This window comes from Ips typographus, linkage group LG3 (assembly GCF_016097725.1).
Source record: "Ips typographus isolate SLU linkage group LG3, UJ_Ityp_2.0, whole genome shotgun sequence".
Classification (NCBI taxonomy): Eukaryota; Metazoa; Arthropoda; class Insecta; order Coleoptera; family Curculionidae; genus Ips; species Ips typographus.
This window is the reverse complement of record NC_138424.1, coordinates 19699970-19716395: the sequence shown is the minus strand read 5'-3', so window position 1 is coordinate 19716395 and position 16426 is coordinate 19699970. Positions and strand designations below refer to the sequence as shown.

Here is a 16426-nt window from a genome sequence, read left to right as displayed (position 1 = left end):
CTTATTCCTGTTTTTGAGGAAGATCTTCAGGACCAGCGTGGCAATGGGATATGTCCTAAATGATTGGTGGTCAGTGGGTTTATACCGAAACCCGGTAAAAGGCACTACACCGAGCCCAAGAGGAGGTCCTCATCAGGACTTCGTTGCATAACCAGGCATGCATACAGAAGGTCAACAGATCTCGTCTCTTTATGCTCTTGTTCAAAAAACTGAACAGGGATTACAAAGGAGATCACACTGGTCCTCTTTTTTGATGTGGAGGAGGCTTTTGATAAGGCCGGAAGAAACAATATCTGCAACGCTCTCAAATCAAAAAAGGCACCCGGTTCAGTGATAAACTGGGGAGAACGGCTGAAGAGGTGCGGAGGAGCTGTCCATAGGGCAGTTGCCTTTCCTGTGGTGTCTGGTGAACTCCTGGTCGGCGGAACCTAGAGGGCTTCTATGCGCAAGCCTATGAAGACGATGGTCAAAAGGAAATTCCTAGGCGTCGAAATCGTGCACCGATGCCGGATTTTCACGAAAGGCAAATTAAGGATTATAGGCCGCCAGTCTTGTACGGAAAACCTCTTGCACTTCTGGGAGAAGTTAAAAGTACTTGAGCGTAGCCTTAGACAGTAAACTCACGTGGAAACCTCACGTACACGAGAATGGATGCGGCTCCATAAGGAATGACAGCCACGTGCGTCAAATACATACGACCTGACGGCAGACTTAGGTTCGAAAGGAAGTTTAAGGTGGAAATCCCAACTAGAGAAAGTTAGGATAGAAGGTCAGTGACTGCTCGAGAAGGGGTGCACGGGAATATACCGACAAGACCCCAACAATGAGTGCATATTTTTCGCTGGGGGATGGATGACCATCTTGCAGGCGGAATTGTTACCACAAGCCAGGAAGTTACAAAAGGACTAGAGGAAGTGATCGAGATGTACTCCAACAGTCAGGTTATCCTAAAGGCACATTGCAGTGCCAAAATGGGCAACATACTGATTCAGGATGCTGGGATGCCCTACAGAGCAGAAGCAGGTAAACCTAGTGTGGATTCCTGCACATATGTGGTGGCATTGGCCCGGCTCGGCTTATCTGTAAGCCCAATAACTGCCAAGTAAAAGACAGGTAGCTAGCGCACTAAGTGACTGGGCGTTTGAATGTATCACAGAGACGTGGAGAAAGGCGGAAGGAATTGATTGGAATCTCAAGCAACATGGTCGGTGCCAAGGAGTCGCTGGGCCTTAAAAACCCTGGTTCCTGACAGGCCACTGTGGCCTAAACAGACATTTGCATCTACTAGGAATTGGTGATAGCCTTGTTTGTTCATAATGTTCAACAGCGGAGGAAACATCATATCTCCTATTAGTCTGCCATCGATGGTCCTCTAGGAGACGCTTTCTTCGGGCCTCCACACTCTCCAGCATTGTCTTCCTTGGAGTGGAGACGGATTCTTGCCTTCGTCAGGGAGGCGGGACGTCTGAGTGGCGTAGGTCAGGGGTGGTATTCTGCATCTTGACAGTAAATAGAAACTATTGTCCAAAAGATGGCATTGATAACATAAATTATTTGTGTCGGAAAAACTATAAATTATTTTCCATCTGCAGAGTGAATTTCCGTCAGCAATTAATAAAACGTGCGTGTTCAATTTACTACCGCACGGAAAAACGTAGATTTTCACAACAAGTCGGCGCTTGTCTGTGATTTAAAACACCGCAGGAAATCTCATAAAATTTGTAACCGTTTCACGTCACGGGGGAAAAATTCGTGATATGTTAGGGAAATGTACGTACAAATAGCAACAACATGGGTTGGCTCAAGGACGTTTTAGCACCGCTGACTAAACAACAGACGTTTTTGAGAGATGCACCAGATCGTCGTGAACAGGATTTTAATGCGACTTTATTGTGGGCGGATGCAAACGTTATGACATCGCCTTCTAGCGAAGGTCCCCGCTTATTGTTTTACTTATAAAGGAATGCTGAAACTGGTACAGAGGATGATTAATGATTTATCACCGAAGGGAAAAGTCAGGGTTGTTTTACGTGTTTATACTTGGGAAATGAACCAAACTACACGAAAACCTTTTCAGCGAACCCAAAACTGAAGGGTCAATTCAAATTGGATGATAGCAATTATGCAATAACTCAAACAATCAAATACCAGGGATAGCATTTATGCTAAACAATTACGATTTTTATTAATCTGTAACAATAGGTCGGTTCATCGGTATTCAAGGATAAAATATGTAATAACCCATGGAGGAGTGCACTTCTCCGTTTCATAGAATTGATATAAAATGTCACGCTATCATTTCTGAACTCGACGGAAATTTATTGGAAATTCATGTAAAACATGCACGCGGTTTTAAATAAAATCTCCCATACTTTATTAGAAACTTAATGATATAAATAATATGATCCAAAACATACTGAAGTAGCTATTTCCAAGGCGTTTTGTAGTTTTAGGTGACTTCTTTTAGCAACCTGAAAACAATTTATTAACATTAATAAAATGTATTTCGTCTAGCCACACAGTCGGATTAGAAGGTATAAAAAATTAAAATATCATAAATCTGACTTTCCTGAGTAATAAATATACTTTGATTCAGTCTTGTAAGTCTCAATAAATAAGAATATAAAATGACATGTTTCTTATTAACCCATCCCTTTTACTTAATATTATGTAATACACATATGTATATGGCTGATTCTATAACATAATTATTAGACAAGATGTATCATGAAGAAGAGTTTGTTGCGAAACGGACATTTAGTTTATTAGTTAGCTTTAGTCGATTTTTGTCTAATGAAATGAGATAGTACCGCATGCATGAGAATTTAATGAAGAACACATTTCAAAACTCTGAGGACATTTTGATAATGGGCTCATCCCACATATTTTTTTTTATTTCATATTTGATTAGGACGCAAAAAATAGGAAATACGTAGTTAATTATTTTTCAAAATACTAAGTCTAACATAACAAGAATTGAATAAAAAGATTCAAATTTCATAGTAACATTTAAAACGCCCGCTAGATATGACGTAGACGGTTTTCAACCAATTAGACGCGAGGAGCCACTTCTATCATCAGCTTTTTCTAGGCCCGCTTTCGTGTTGCGAGTTTGTAAACTTTTACCGATTCAAATGAATCTTGACAAATTAGAAAAGTTCCTAACAATTAAGACATGTCAAATTGACATCAAATTACTTTTTGTCCAGTGAAATAAAAAAACTGTCGTGTCGTGCTGGAAAACGTGTTATTTGGCAACAATGCACTCTGCGGATTTCACTCCTGACTTGACTTTGAGGTTATAAATCGGAAGATGCTGTCAACCAATGTTGCCAGGTCTACCGTTTTTATGGTTCTTCGACCGTTTGTAACAAGCAGTTCAAACTTTGACTCCGCTTTTCTCCCTGATTATACTAAATTTTGTAATGTTTTTTCAGGTTATTGGATAGGAAATTTAATAAGAATTCCGAAAATGTGCTTAAAACAGTCTTTTTCTTATTTTAAGTGGGTTGTACCAGCAATTTTGTCCTTGACTGTCCTTTCAAACTGTGTTTCTGTCGATTCAAACTTTGATACCGCTTTTCTTCCTGACTGTACCAAATCTCGTAATTTTTTTTATGACATTGGATAGGAAATTTAATAAGAATTCCGAAAATGTGCTTAAAACAGTCTTTTTCTTATTTTAAGTGGGTTGTACCAGCAATTTTGTCCTTGAGTGTCCTTTCAAACTGTGCTTCTGTCGATTCAAACTTTGATACCGCTTTTCTTCCTGACTGTACCAAATCTCGTAATTTTTTTTATGACATTGGATAGGAAATTTAATAAGAATTCCGAAAATGTGCTTAAAACAGTCTTTTTCTTATTTTAAGTGGGTTGTACCAGCAATTTTTTTCCTGGACTGTCGTTTCAAACTATGTTTCTGTCAGTTCAAACTTTGATACCGCTTTTCTCCCTGACTGTACCAAATCTCGTAATTTTTTTTATGTTATTGGATAGGAAATTTAATAAGAATTCCGAAAATGTGCTTAAGACAGTCTTTTTCTTATTTTAAGTGGGTTGTACCAGCAATTTTGTCCTTGACTGTCCTTTCAAACTGTGTTTCTGTCGATTCAAACTTTGATACCGCTTTTCTTCCTGACTGTACCAAATCTCGTATTTTTTTTTATGTCATAGGATAGGAAATTTAATAAGAATTCCGAAAATGTGCTTAAGACAGTCTTTTTCTAATTTCAAGTGGGTTTTACCACCGATTTTGTCCTTGACTGTCCTTTCAAACTGCGTTTCTGTCAGTTCAAACTTTGACACCGCTTTTCTCCCTGACTGTACCAAATCTCGTAGTGGTTTTATGTTATTGGATAGGAAATTTAATAAGAATTCCAAAAATGTGCTTAAAACAGTCTTTTTCTTATTTTAAGTGGGTTTTACCAGCAATTTTGTCCTGGACTGTCCTTTCAAACTGTGTTTCTGTCAGTTCAAACTTTGATACCGCTTTTCTTCCTGACTGTACCAAATCTCGTATTTTTTTTTATGTCATAGGATAGGAAATTTAATAAGAATTCCGAAAATGTGCTTAAGACAGTCTTTTTTTCTTATTTCAAGTGGGTTTTACCACCGATTTTGTCCTTGACTGTCCTTTCAAACTGCGTTTCTGTCAGTTCAAACTTTGACACCGCTTTTCTCCCTGACTGTACCAAATCTCGTAGTGGTTTTATGTTATTGGATAGGAAATTTAATAAGAATTCCGAAAATGTGCTTAAAACAGTCTTTTTCTTATTTTAAGTGGATTGTACCAGCAATTTTGTCCTTGACTGTCCTTTCAAACTGGGTTTCTGTCGATTCAAACTTTGATACCGCTTTTCTTCCTGACTGTACCAAATCTCGTAATTTTTTTATGTCATTGGATAGGAAATTTAATAAGCATTCCAAAAATGTGCTTAAAACAGTCTTTTTCTTATTTTAAGTGGGTTTTACCAGCAATTTTGTCCTGGACTGTCCTTTCAAACTGTGTTTCTGTCAGTTCAAACTTTGATACCGCTTTTCTTCCTGACTGTACCAAATCTCGTATTTTTTTTTATGTCATACGATAGGAAATTTAATAAGAATTCCGAAAATGTGCTTAAGACAGTCTTTTTCTTATTTCAAGTGGGTTTTACCACCGATTTTGTCCTTGACTGTCCTTTCAAACTGCGTTTCTATCAGTTCAAACTTTGACACCGCTTTTCTCCCTGACTGTACCAAATCTCGTAGTGGTTTTATGTTATTGGATAGGAAATTTAATAAGAATTCCGAAAATGTGCTTAAGACAGTCTTTTTCTTATTTCAAGTAGTTTTTACCACCGATTTTGTCCTTGACTGTCCTTTCAAACTGCGTTTCTATCAGTTCAAACTTTGACACCGCTTTTCTCCCTGACTGTACCAAATCTCGTAGTTGTTTTATGTTATTGGATAGGAAATTTAATAAGAATTCCGAAAATGTGCTTAAAACAGTCTTTTTCTTATTTTAAGTGGGTTTTACCAGCAATTTTGTCCTGGACTGTCCTTTCAAACTGTGTTTCTGTCAGTTCAAACTTTGATACCGCTTTTCTTCCTGACTGTACCAAATCTCGTATTTTTTTTTTATGTCATACGATAGGAAATTTAATAAGAATTCCGAAAATGTGCTTAAGACAGTCTTTTTCTTATTTCAAGTAGTTTTTACCACCGATTTTGTCCTTGACTGTCCTTTCAAACTGCGTTTCTGTCAGTTCAAACTTTGACACCGCTTTTCTCCCTGACTGTACGAAATCTCGTAGTGGTTTTATGTTATTGGATAGGAAATTTAATAAGAATTCCGAAAATGTGCTTAAAACAGTCTTTTTCTTATTTTAAGTGGGTTTTACCAGCAATTTTGTCCTGGACTGTCCTTGCAAACTGGGTTTCTGTCAGTTCAAACTTTGATACCGCTTTTTTTCCTGACTGTACCAAATCTCGTAATTTTTTTTATGTCATTGGATAGGAAATTTAATAAGAATTCCGAAAATGTGCTTAAGACAGTCTTTTTCTTATTTCAAGTAGTTTTTACCACCGATTTTGTCCTTGACTGTCCTTTCAAACTGCGTTTCTATCAGTTCAAACTTTGACACCGCTTTTCTCCCTGACTGTACCAAATCTCGTAGTTGTTTTATGTTATTGGATAGGAAATTTAATAAGAATTCCGAAAATGTGCTTAAAACAGTCTTTTTCTTATTTTAAGTGGGTTTTACCAGCAATTTTGTCCTGGACTGTCCTTTCAAACTGTGTTTCTGTCAGTTCAAACTTTGATACCGCTTTTCTTCCTGACTGTACCAAATCTCGTATTTTTTTTTTATGTCATACGATAGGAAATTTAATAAGAATTCCGAAAATGTGCTTAAGACAGTCTTTTTCTTATTTCAAGTAGTTTTTACCACCGATTTTGTCCTTGACTGTCCTTTCAAACTGCGTTTCTGTCAGTTCAAACTTTGACACCGCTTTTCTCCCTGACTGTACGAAATCTCGTAGTGGTTTTATGTTATTGGATAGGAAATTTAATAAGAATTCCGAAAATGTGCTTAAAACAGTCTTTTTCTTATTTTAAGTGGGTTTTACCAGCAATTTTGTCCTGGACTGTCCTTGCAAACTGGGTTTCTGTCAGTTCAAACTTTGATACCGCTTTTTTTCCTGACTGTACCAAATCTCGTAATTTTTTTTATGTCATTGGATAGGAAATTTAATAAGAATTCCGAAAATGTGCTTAAGACAGTCTTTTTCTTATTTCAAGTAGTTTTTACCACCGATTTTGTCCTTGACTGTCCTTTCAAACTGTGTTTCTGTCATTTCAAACTTTGATACCGCTTTTCTTCCTGACTGTACCAAATCTCATATTTTTTTTTATGTCATTGGATAGGAAATTTAATAAAAATTCCGAAAATGTGCTTAAGACAGTTTTTTTCTTATGTCAAGTAGTTTTTACCACCGATTTTGTTCTTGACTGTCATTTCAAACTGTGTTTCTGTCAGTTCAAACTGACTGTCCTTTCAAACTATGGCCGCATTCGTTTTCACGCTCCATGGAGAGCTTTTTTGACGTGACAATGACGTAATTTGACAATTGGCCAAATTATGGTTTTTCCAAATTACGTCAAAAACGTTCTGCTTGCTCCATGGAGCTTGAAAACAAATGCAGTTTATGTTTCTTGTAATTCAAACTTTGACCCACTTTTATTTTAGACTGTACTAAATTTTGTAGGTTATTGTATAGGAAATTTAATGACGATTCCAAAAATGTGCTTTAAACTGTCATTTTCTCACTCCAAGTGGGTTTGACAAGCAATTGCCAAAATCAGGGATTTAGAAAATGTTGTTGCTGTCATGTATTGTATTAAATCTAAAATTGTAACTTACTCAAGGTTCTGAACTGAAATAAGTGGGTCTGCCATATCAAACACATTGTAGAACAGTGAGCTTCTCCTGGCAATATCCCAAGCAGTTTCACCATTGTTGTTTTTCAAATTAGGATTGATGTATGGATGTGTCAGAAGCAACTGAACTGAAGCATAGTTAGCTCCATGTGTGGCTGCGACATGTAGAGGAGTCTGACCTGAAATTAATAAATTTTGATTTTTTACAATAAAACCCACAAAAACATCCACTAACCTCCTTCAGATGGGGCGTTAACGTCAGCTCCACATTGAATTAAGTGAGCTGCACACTCAACATGATTCCACTGAACACAAGAATGTAAAGGTTGCCATTTCAGGTCAGTTTCTGCTGCAATATTCGCCCCATTCACAATCAGGTATTTAACCACCTCCAAATGATCACCGTAGCAAGCTCTATGTAATGGAGTGTACAAGTCTTTATCAACTGCATTAATTAAACGTGGGTCTTGTTCTAGCAACTCTTTGATTTGGTCCAGACGACCTTTTTCGGCAGCATTCAAAATTTGACGCTCAAGTTTTTCTGTTTAAGTTCAAATTAAACCCTAAGGGAATATAAACAACTGTATGCACAAAATACCTGAAGGATTGCGAGTTTTGTCTATATCGCTCATGTCATCGTCCCAACCACTTACAAGAAATTTTCCCAGTCTATCATAGTCCGCTTGCTCCCCCATTTTAGGAAACTTTTCGTTTATTTTATAAATATAAAAACAAGTAGACTTTTTAAGGATTTTGATAATTTGTTGACAAAATATTTGAGGTTAGACAACGGAGATAAAATAAATAAACGACAATTCTAACCCAATTTTGTCCTACGTCCCCTATAAATGATGACAGGAGGCGCTTTCTTCCAACCAATGATTTCGGATCCAACTAAGAATCACATGACACAATCATTATAAAATCATATGAAGGTCATGTGACTTTTGAATCATAATCTCAAATTTGTCAAATTTTGTTGACGTTTACAAGGTTGTTTATTGTTTACATTTAATTTGGTTTTAATTCAATTTAGCCTAACCCAAAGGCTTTAACCGACCCAGCCACACCTTTTTCTTAATTACATGGAAAAGTAAGTATTTTTTGCCTAAATATAGAAGAACCAACCAAGTACAACATTAACTTTTTAGATAATTTCCATGCCGGTTTGAGTTAGAAATGTCTACTGGACAGGACCGCATCTACGGCAATTCCTTCCCCAATCCAAGAGACCAGTACAATCCAGATCTTTATTACAATCAACCACCACAACAATTTTACCCTAATAACTTTGAGCGTAATTATTACCAGCCTTCTACTGAAACCTACATTGACCATTCTGCTGATCACATAGGCAACTTTACTCCATTCTACATTGCCATTACTATTTGCACTATAATCGGATTTGCTTTATTTGTGATAAATATTGCTTTGGGTTGTTGCTCTAACTACTCTGAGTATTGGAAGGACAGACACACGGGTATGTTTTATTTTTTTCTGTTAGTCCATAGACAAAATGTTAAATTTATCCAAACTTTAATAATTTTTTAATATCGCCACTAATGTTCAGTTTTAATTTTAATGAGCTGCAACAAAAATTTCTTAGCAAAGTGTCATTAAATGGTCTAGACTTGGAATTTTCTATTAGCTGCACCAGCAGAACAGCACATTGTACCTAGAAGCAATGGTACATGATATAAGTATTATTATTGGACCTTAATGTTTATACCAATGTTTTCTTTGGTGAGATTTAAAAACTTGTCCAAGAACTGAGCCAAACTGATGGTTAAAGTAAAAGTTTAAAACTTGAGTTAACCTGATATTAGTGTTATTTCTGTGTTTAGGCAACTTGCTGCACTGTTTCTAGATTGTAATTGGTCAAGAAAAACCAGCAAGTTAAAAACTGCTTTTTAGACCAATAACAAATTATGAACAGTGCTGCAATTTATTTGCTTAAAATAGTTGGATATCCAGTCTGAATGTAACCTATAAATTTGGCCAAAGATAAAACTTCCACCTTGTATATTTTTGACAGATAGGGAGTAATCAGTGGGAATGGGATCATGAAAATACCTGGTGAATATTATTTTTTCACCTTTCAATTTATAATACACCAGGTGTATTCATATGTCAATTGTCAAATGAGAAGGTTTTGACATATAATTTGTTAACAGCTCAAGTCAGTGAGTGCTACTATTTTAACATCAATTGTTTTATCCTGACTTTGACAGTGGTAAATTCAATTTTGTTAGGGTCACATGACTGTTTTATTTAATTTGAATTTTGACAGCTGAAATTGGCCTTTCCACAACATTTTTTCAGGTTTAAAACTGCATGACTTGGGGTCATGTGACTGCTTTAATAATTTTATAACTCAATTTGAATTTTGACAGCTTCAATTTGTCATCCCAGGCATTTCTTTGAAACTGTATTTATTAGGGTCACATAACTGTTTTGAGTATTTTTTAAATATAAGGTTGACAGTTTCAAATTTAATTTTTTTCGGGGTCACCTGACTGTTTTACTGAATTTAAACTTTGACACTTTAAATTTCAGATTCCACAACATTTTCACGTTTAAAATTGTATTTATCAGGGTCACAAGACTGTTTTAATTTAATTATAAACCAAATTTTTTCAATTTCTACTTTGACAGATAAAATTGGACGTCTAAGATAATCTTTAAGGTCAAAACACTCAAAACTGCATTATTTGCCGTTAGGCGACTGTTTTAAGGATTTTTACGCCATTTGTGTCATCTGTCAAGTTGAGGTAACGACGAAATTGCTTCAGGGATGTAAAATTTTCCGGAAAATCTGAAAATTCGATAATAATTCTCACTGGAAATTTCTTGACAATTCTAGTTTTTAATTTTTTAAAGTCAAACCGAACCAAAAAACCACCTTCTATATCAAAAATGTGTATAGAAGGTAAAAGTTGCATCCCATTGAGGTGCATTTGTAGTAAAAACATCAGATTTCTAACCTGAAACGTTCCTGAGATGTTGATTAAAAACTGCAAAAAACGAGAGTCAACTTTCACGCCCTCTAGCGACTAAACGGTGCAACTTAGGCGCGCCCGCTCAACGTCACGTGATAGCCCCGTTTATTAGCGTTTTTTTGTTATACAGCGGTTTTATACAGAGGGTTTCAAATAAGCGAGTTACGTACGATTTTCTGGAAAAGTGCACCAAAATTTTGCTCAAATTGGGAATTTCTGCTTTCGAGGATGGTGGTCAAAGTAAGGCTGTAGGAGCAAAACCAAAAACGTAATATAAGATTCATATTTGGTATTTTTTTATAAAATGAAAACAAGTTACAAGGATGTTAAAAATTCAATGAATCACCCTGTGAACTACTCCATTGTATTGTCAATAACTTGGTAATTTTGACAATTATAGCCCAACTAGCAAACTTGTTTTAAAATTGGAAGTTTTGGTGACAAAAATATTTTATTACCATTATGTAAAAGTTTTCCTGTGATTTATATATTTTATAAAAGGTTCACCTGGAACTAAATTGTGTTGGCTTAAAATCTACATTATAAAATTATTACCATCACATTTCCATGACAAATATCATGGTTATCTAATAAAACTATTATTAAAAAATCGCAAAAGAACTTATAGCTACTTTACTTGCACCACTATAAAACATTTCAGCTAACTTTCTCGAAATTGTTGCAATAATATTTTATAAAGGACATTGTGTGATTGTCTAACTTTGCTATACAATTATTTTATAATTTATCTCGACGTTTTTATAGAATTATTTTATTTGGCAGTCGTTTAGTATAGTTTCATAACTGTTTCATTGTTGTTTTATAAGCGTGTTGTGTTGTTAACCTGACATTGCTTTAAAATTATTTTATACGTATTTTATTTGCCGCTTTAATTAAAATGTTCTATTAAGATGTTCACTATAACAATTTTTCTGAAGGTTATTGTACACTAAAATGTGGTTATGTTAAATAAATTATTTTGTATTTGTGTAAATAATTTATAGCTGAACACAATTTATCTTAGTAAGTACGTGGTAAAAAATATAATATATAATATTAAAATGATATACTTTATTATGAATTATAGCTGAAAATGAAACATCAAAAATCAAACTGGAAAAAAATTTAAAAAAGTGGAGCGTTTCGCAGAAAAGTAAAACTGCGTTATGAAAGTATTATGCATAATAAAAGCTTTTATTTTGCAAGGAAGAATAGCACTCAAGGGATTGCAGTAGCTGATAATAGTGATAATGAAACACTTCCATCTTGCAGTGCCCAAATATTTGAAAAAAATAATAATTATATGGTATGTTTACACATTTATTCAGACAAATTTAGAGGTTAGGTTTATCGTTTGGCGGGTTTTTTTAGTTGCCTATGCCTAACATTTTAAAACCAAATTACGACACTTTTGTCGTGTAGAGCTACCTGAACTCCGTTATAAAATAAGTCTCCCTCCATTTATTTTTATTAAGATTGCTTTAACACATTGTCAAGACTTCGTGCTCCTAGGTTATGTTGTATTATTATTACTGTTTTTTCTATAAAACAGAGTAATAGGCCGAACAGGGCCGTATCCAGTGTTCTCGTATCGCCATCTCAAAACTTTCAAATATGAAAAAAAGCAAACAAAAATAAGATGACGATATGAAATTGATGGCAGGCAAATATTTTGAACATGCCGTTTGCTTTTTATTTTTACTATTACAATTACAACTGCTTTATGCAATGGGAAAATGCTTTTTATTATACTTCTTTGAAAACCCTCTATATTTTCATCTCTATTAGGACAACGCGTTTTTCTGGGCGCCCGCACGGATTTTTTTTGCGCTGAATTAAAATGCTGAGTAAAATGGCTTTAAAATAGAAACGTACAGCACAATATATTAAATTTAAGACAATTTATAAGCCGACAAATATTTAGCACAAACCTGCATTATCATTTAATATGTAAATGCTGGAATATTTTGATATATTTCCGAAGTATTTTTTGAATTTTTATAGACATTGCCTGACAGTGATAACTTACCACAATTAAATCACCTTTGAACTACTTTAAAACAGTCATAGAAATGATCAATTAGATGTCATTTCCAACAATTAAATTAAAATATACTCAGGAGATAATTCCGATATTCCAGAATACATCTTAAAACAAGTGGCACAGTCAAACGCAAATTTACTGCCAGAGAAATCTAGGGCAAAATATGAACAAGAATATCATTTTTTCAGTCTTTTTTTCTTAAGTCTGGTTTTTATGCCTTCGTTTTTAAAGAAGTATAATGAAAAATATCCTTCATAATTAGTCCAAAAATAGGTTTTTCGTGCTTTGCGTGACTTCCGGTGTTCGGCCTCTCTTCACATCTGAATTGGTCATACGTGAACGGAAAAACCCTTATTTTTGTACTCCTAATGAAATATACTATTTTGTAATTGAAAATGTACTTTACCGCACGATTGTTCATGGCGGATTTTCTTTTTTATTTGCAAAGTCAATTCGTTAAGATTCGCAATTTCCATCGCCAATGACATTGAAAAAGCAAGATATTGCAATTGAAAAAAAGCGAGTGCCAGACCTGCGTTATGGGTTCCGCTTCTCTGTTCTGTGACATCTTTGTTTTATTATCATTTTATAAATGTTGCTTGTTTACTAATTTGTCACAGAAAAGCTACGTTGTGTGCATAACTGTTTTATAAAATGGAGCCATTTTGTTTTAATAGTTTAAGGGGTTATAAATAAAAAATATTAAATAAAACTAATAAACACACATGGTTTCTACTGTTTTTGAAGATGAAACGATAACTTATTAAGAAAGTGTTGATAAAATTATTATCACTTATTTTTTGTTGAAAAATAAATTTAAAAACCTAACCTCTAATTTTACAATATTGCTAAGAAAATTATTAAACTAACATTGTCGTGAGGCCCGATAAAAATCTGTCACAAACATAATATATGATTCACAGAAAAATTTCGTTCGCACTGTAAAAGAGGGCACTACGCGAAAGCACTCCCATCATGAGTTGAGAGTTTATCAGTATGGCGTCTGTTTGTAAAACGGACCTGGTCCCCATCTTGGCTTCCATGTTTGTGATTCCTTTTAGTAGATAAACAGAAAGCGTTTATAATGCAAAAATTATTTTGCAGCTATCTTAATTCATTTTAAAAACAAAACCGTTTCATTAAAGTAAATTCACTACACACATCGGTTTTATAACGACTGTCAAATAAACTTGTATAAAACTGTTAAAAAGCAATTACATTATTGTTTTAGAGTTCCTGCTGTATAGCAGTGGCTGTGGAAACTATAAAAACTGTTCTATAGAAGTCGCAGTTAAGATTTTATAGTGGTATTAATAATGTTTATATATGTATTTTATAAGCTATTTGGAGTTAATTTTGCAGCTTTTATTCAATCACAATGTTTTATAAGGTGGTGCCAATTTTGCGTTTATAAGTATCGAGTAGTTGTTTTTAAAATGTTCATAAGCTTATGCTGTTTTATAAGAAAACGTTGCCGCAATTCTAATAAAACAAAAAATTGCTAGTTGGGAGGGTAGTTCAATATACCAATTGTAGTCCTTGAAATTCTCTTTTAACCACCCTGTATAGCGTTTTTACCTAAAACGTCGATTAACTGAGTTATTTACTGTTAAAACTGCGTTGTTTCTTGTAAAGTTTGATTTTGACAGTTTTTACTGTGACAGCCCAGAAGGGAGAACATAAGAATCTGTTCAATTAAATCAGATTACTATACTATACTATATTTTTTTTAAAATTCATATTATTTTGGAGTTGAAGTGTTAAGGTTAGAAGTATACAATATTTTCCAGAAAGTTTCCGGAAAAAATTGGAAAATCTGAAATTTCAAAAATAATTCGTTTTTTAATTAATTGGTACAACAATCCAATATCAATTCAAATAAAGTTTAATGAACTTTTAATCATTTACCCCCGTTTGTGCCGTCGTTTTGTAAGCCGAGCTGGATTTAAGTGTGGGTCAGACTGTGACAGTACAGGTGAAAAAAGTCACACTCTAAACCACACTTAACTTAAGCTATGCTTAAAGTACAACGGTGCAAATGGCAGTTAGATGTCTCGAATTATCATCTCATTAGAATGCATGATAAGTTTGACAATAACAATGACAAGTTTGACAGTTGTTGTCCCTATCATGGAAAATTTTCATTTAAACATGAAGTAATTTTCCGGTAAATTTCCAAAAATAAAAATTTTACGACTCAAAAATTACCGCTTTTACCTCTTTGAATTGCTTCTTATTCATGGTAATTTGGTACAAACGAATGTTTCAAATGCCTAAAATTTCCCCTTGTGAGATGAAAGTTTGATAAACCTTTTTAAATTTATTCTGTAATATTCAAGTCCTTAAGGGTACTGTGTGAGCATAAGCCACAACAAAAATGGTTTTGATAAAATGACAAATTGCAAAACATTGACAGAGTACCCATTGAAGAAGCCTGACTTACAGAAATTACCAAAAAATTCCCCAGATTGTATTGATGGCTTTGAGTGACATAAGTTTGTTGGCGTTTATGTTAGGTAAAGGAGGCTATAGTGCCGGTGTATACGGTGCTTGTCACAATGAATCTGTATAGATTTTGAAATTTAAACAGAAAAACGCTTAAACTCACCGCAATCTGATTTATGATGATTATCGGGGCTAGGAAAACCATCAAAAATCAGTTTTCACTGGCCGCAAAAGCCGCATTCACAGCCTGATCATAGGAAAATTTAAGATTCTTGTGTTAGACTTGTAATGGCCCAATTTTAGTTAAAGCTCCAATAAGGAATATGACAAGATTTATAAACTAATTTATAATTCATTATCACAAAAGTTAATCAGATTTGCTGCTAGATAATAAAGACGTTATGAGAGATCATAAGTTTGATATGTTGAGTATACTTTAATAATAACAAATATCATATAAATAATCACTGATATTCTAAAAGGAAACCGCTGGATTGTTTCATTGTGGACCTCCACACCACATAAACAACCCGCTCTCGATTACACCGCCGAGCTGCAAGAGATTTCATCCCGAAACCAAGTGGTCTACTACCATCCGCAAGAGGAGGAACATCCGGAAGCCACAGAATTTTTAGAGATCAGAACCAAGCGCGAGAGTGAAATTTAAAATGTTTCACGTTTACTGGCCGATGACTGCTTTTGTCACTTTAATTCTGGTGGTGGGCGCTATCATGGGGATCCTGAAATGGGGACCCAAGTTTTGTAAATTGCGCCACACCACTCTACCCGAGAATAATAAGCAAGAATATTTACGGCATCGTGGTTATGAGCAAGATATTTAGTTTTTTAATTCCTTTATGTTGTTAGATTAAGGTGTAATCGTAATAGTGGTTAAGTTTAGAAGAAGTTGTATGCAAAATGTGCCTTTTACTTATTAAACTTTTGATTTTACACTGATGCTTAATAGTACTCCGTCCATTTTTGAATTATTATAATCTTCCACAATTTTTATATTTTTGTAATATTTAATATAGAAAATGTACTAATATTGACTGTAGTTTTGATTCTTACTATCAGTACTATATAATATTATATATTCGGTTTCATAACGTCCTGCGCCTTCCGGTTCCTAGCCTCCAGCCTCTTCCGTCTTCCCAGTCCCCTGATTGCAGGTTTCGTTCCGACATAGCTTTTTCTATTTCGCTGGTCCATGTTGTCCTGGGTCTTCCTCTTTTCTGTCGGCGTCCATTTGAGGATCTGCTTAGGTATTCTAGTATCTTCCATCCTCTCCTCATGTCCATACCATATTAGTTGTCTACGTTGGATCTCTTCTACTATAGTTGTCTCTACCTTCATAATTTCCCTGATTTTGTCATTCATTATTTTTTCCAATCCCGACCTTCTTGCTGATCTGCGCCAAAAGTACATTTCTAAAGATAGTAGCCGGCGCTCTAAATTTGTTGTTAATTGCCAGGTTTCACATCCGTACAGCACTGTACTTTTGAATATTGGGTGGTATAA

General features: G+C 34.6%; 2 protein-coding genes across 2 annotated transcripts; one reads left to right on the top strand and one right to left on the bottom strand.

The window, feature by feature from the left end:
- Positions 1-2350: 2350 nt before the first annotated feature.
- On the bottom strand, positions 2351-8230 carry LOC145725845 (ankyrin repeat domain-containing protein 49-like). The gene is made up of 4 exons (XM_081974738.1): positions 8016-8230; positions 7653-7958; positions 7401-7596; positions 2351-2471 (listed from the first exon to the last, which is right to left on the bottom strand). The coding sequence occupies exons 1-4, from the start codon at positions 8110-8112 to the stop codon at positions 2450-2452; spliced, it is 621 nt and encodes a 206-aa protein (XP_081830864.1). The 5' UTR covers positions 8113-8230; the 3' UTR covers positions 2351-2449.
- Positions 8231-8371: 141 nt separating this feature from the next.
- Positions 8372-15777, top strand: wrm1 (wurmchen 1 transmembrane protein). Its single transcript, XM_081974739.1, has 3 exons — positions 8372-8510; positions 8569-8897; positions 15388-15777. Exons 2-3 carry the CDS (start codon positions 8597-8599, stop codon positions 15570-15572), a joined length of 486 nt encoding a protein of 161 aa, XP_081830865.1. The 5' UTR covers positions 8372-8510; positions 8569-8596; the 3' UTR covers positions 15573-15777.
- Positions 15778-16426: the final 649 nt, after the last annotated feature.

What these genes read in the sequence shown, in the direction of transcription:
- LOC145725845 (XM_081974738.1), bottom strand. Translation starts at nt 8,112, where the DNA reads ATGGGGGAGCAAGCGGACTATGATAGACTGGGAAAATTTCTTGTAAGT. An exon ending in CAAAACTCGCAATCCTTCAG is followed by an intron (nt 7,959 to 8,015) that starts GTATTTTGTGCA and finishes GAACTTAAACAG; the next exon opens with AAAAACTTGAGCGTCAAATT. An exon ending in TAACGCCCCATCTGAAGGAG is followed by an intron (nt 7,597 to 7,652) that starts GTTAGTGGATGT and finishes TATTAATTTCAG; the next exon opens with GTCAGACTCCTCTACATGTC.
- wrm1 (XM_081974739.1), top strand. Translation starts at nt 8,597, where the DNA reads ATGTCTACTGGACAGGACCGCATCTACGGCAATTCCTTCCCCAATCCA. An exon ending in TTGGAAGGACAGACACACGG is followed by an intron (nt 8,898 to 15,387) that starts GTATGTTTTATT and finishes ATATTCTAAAAG; the next exon opens with GAAACCGCTGGATTGTTTCA.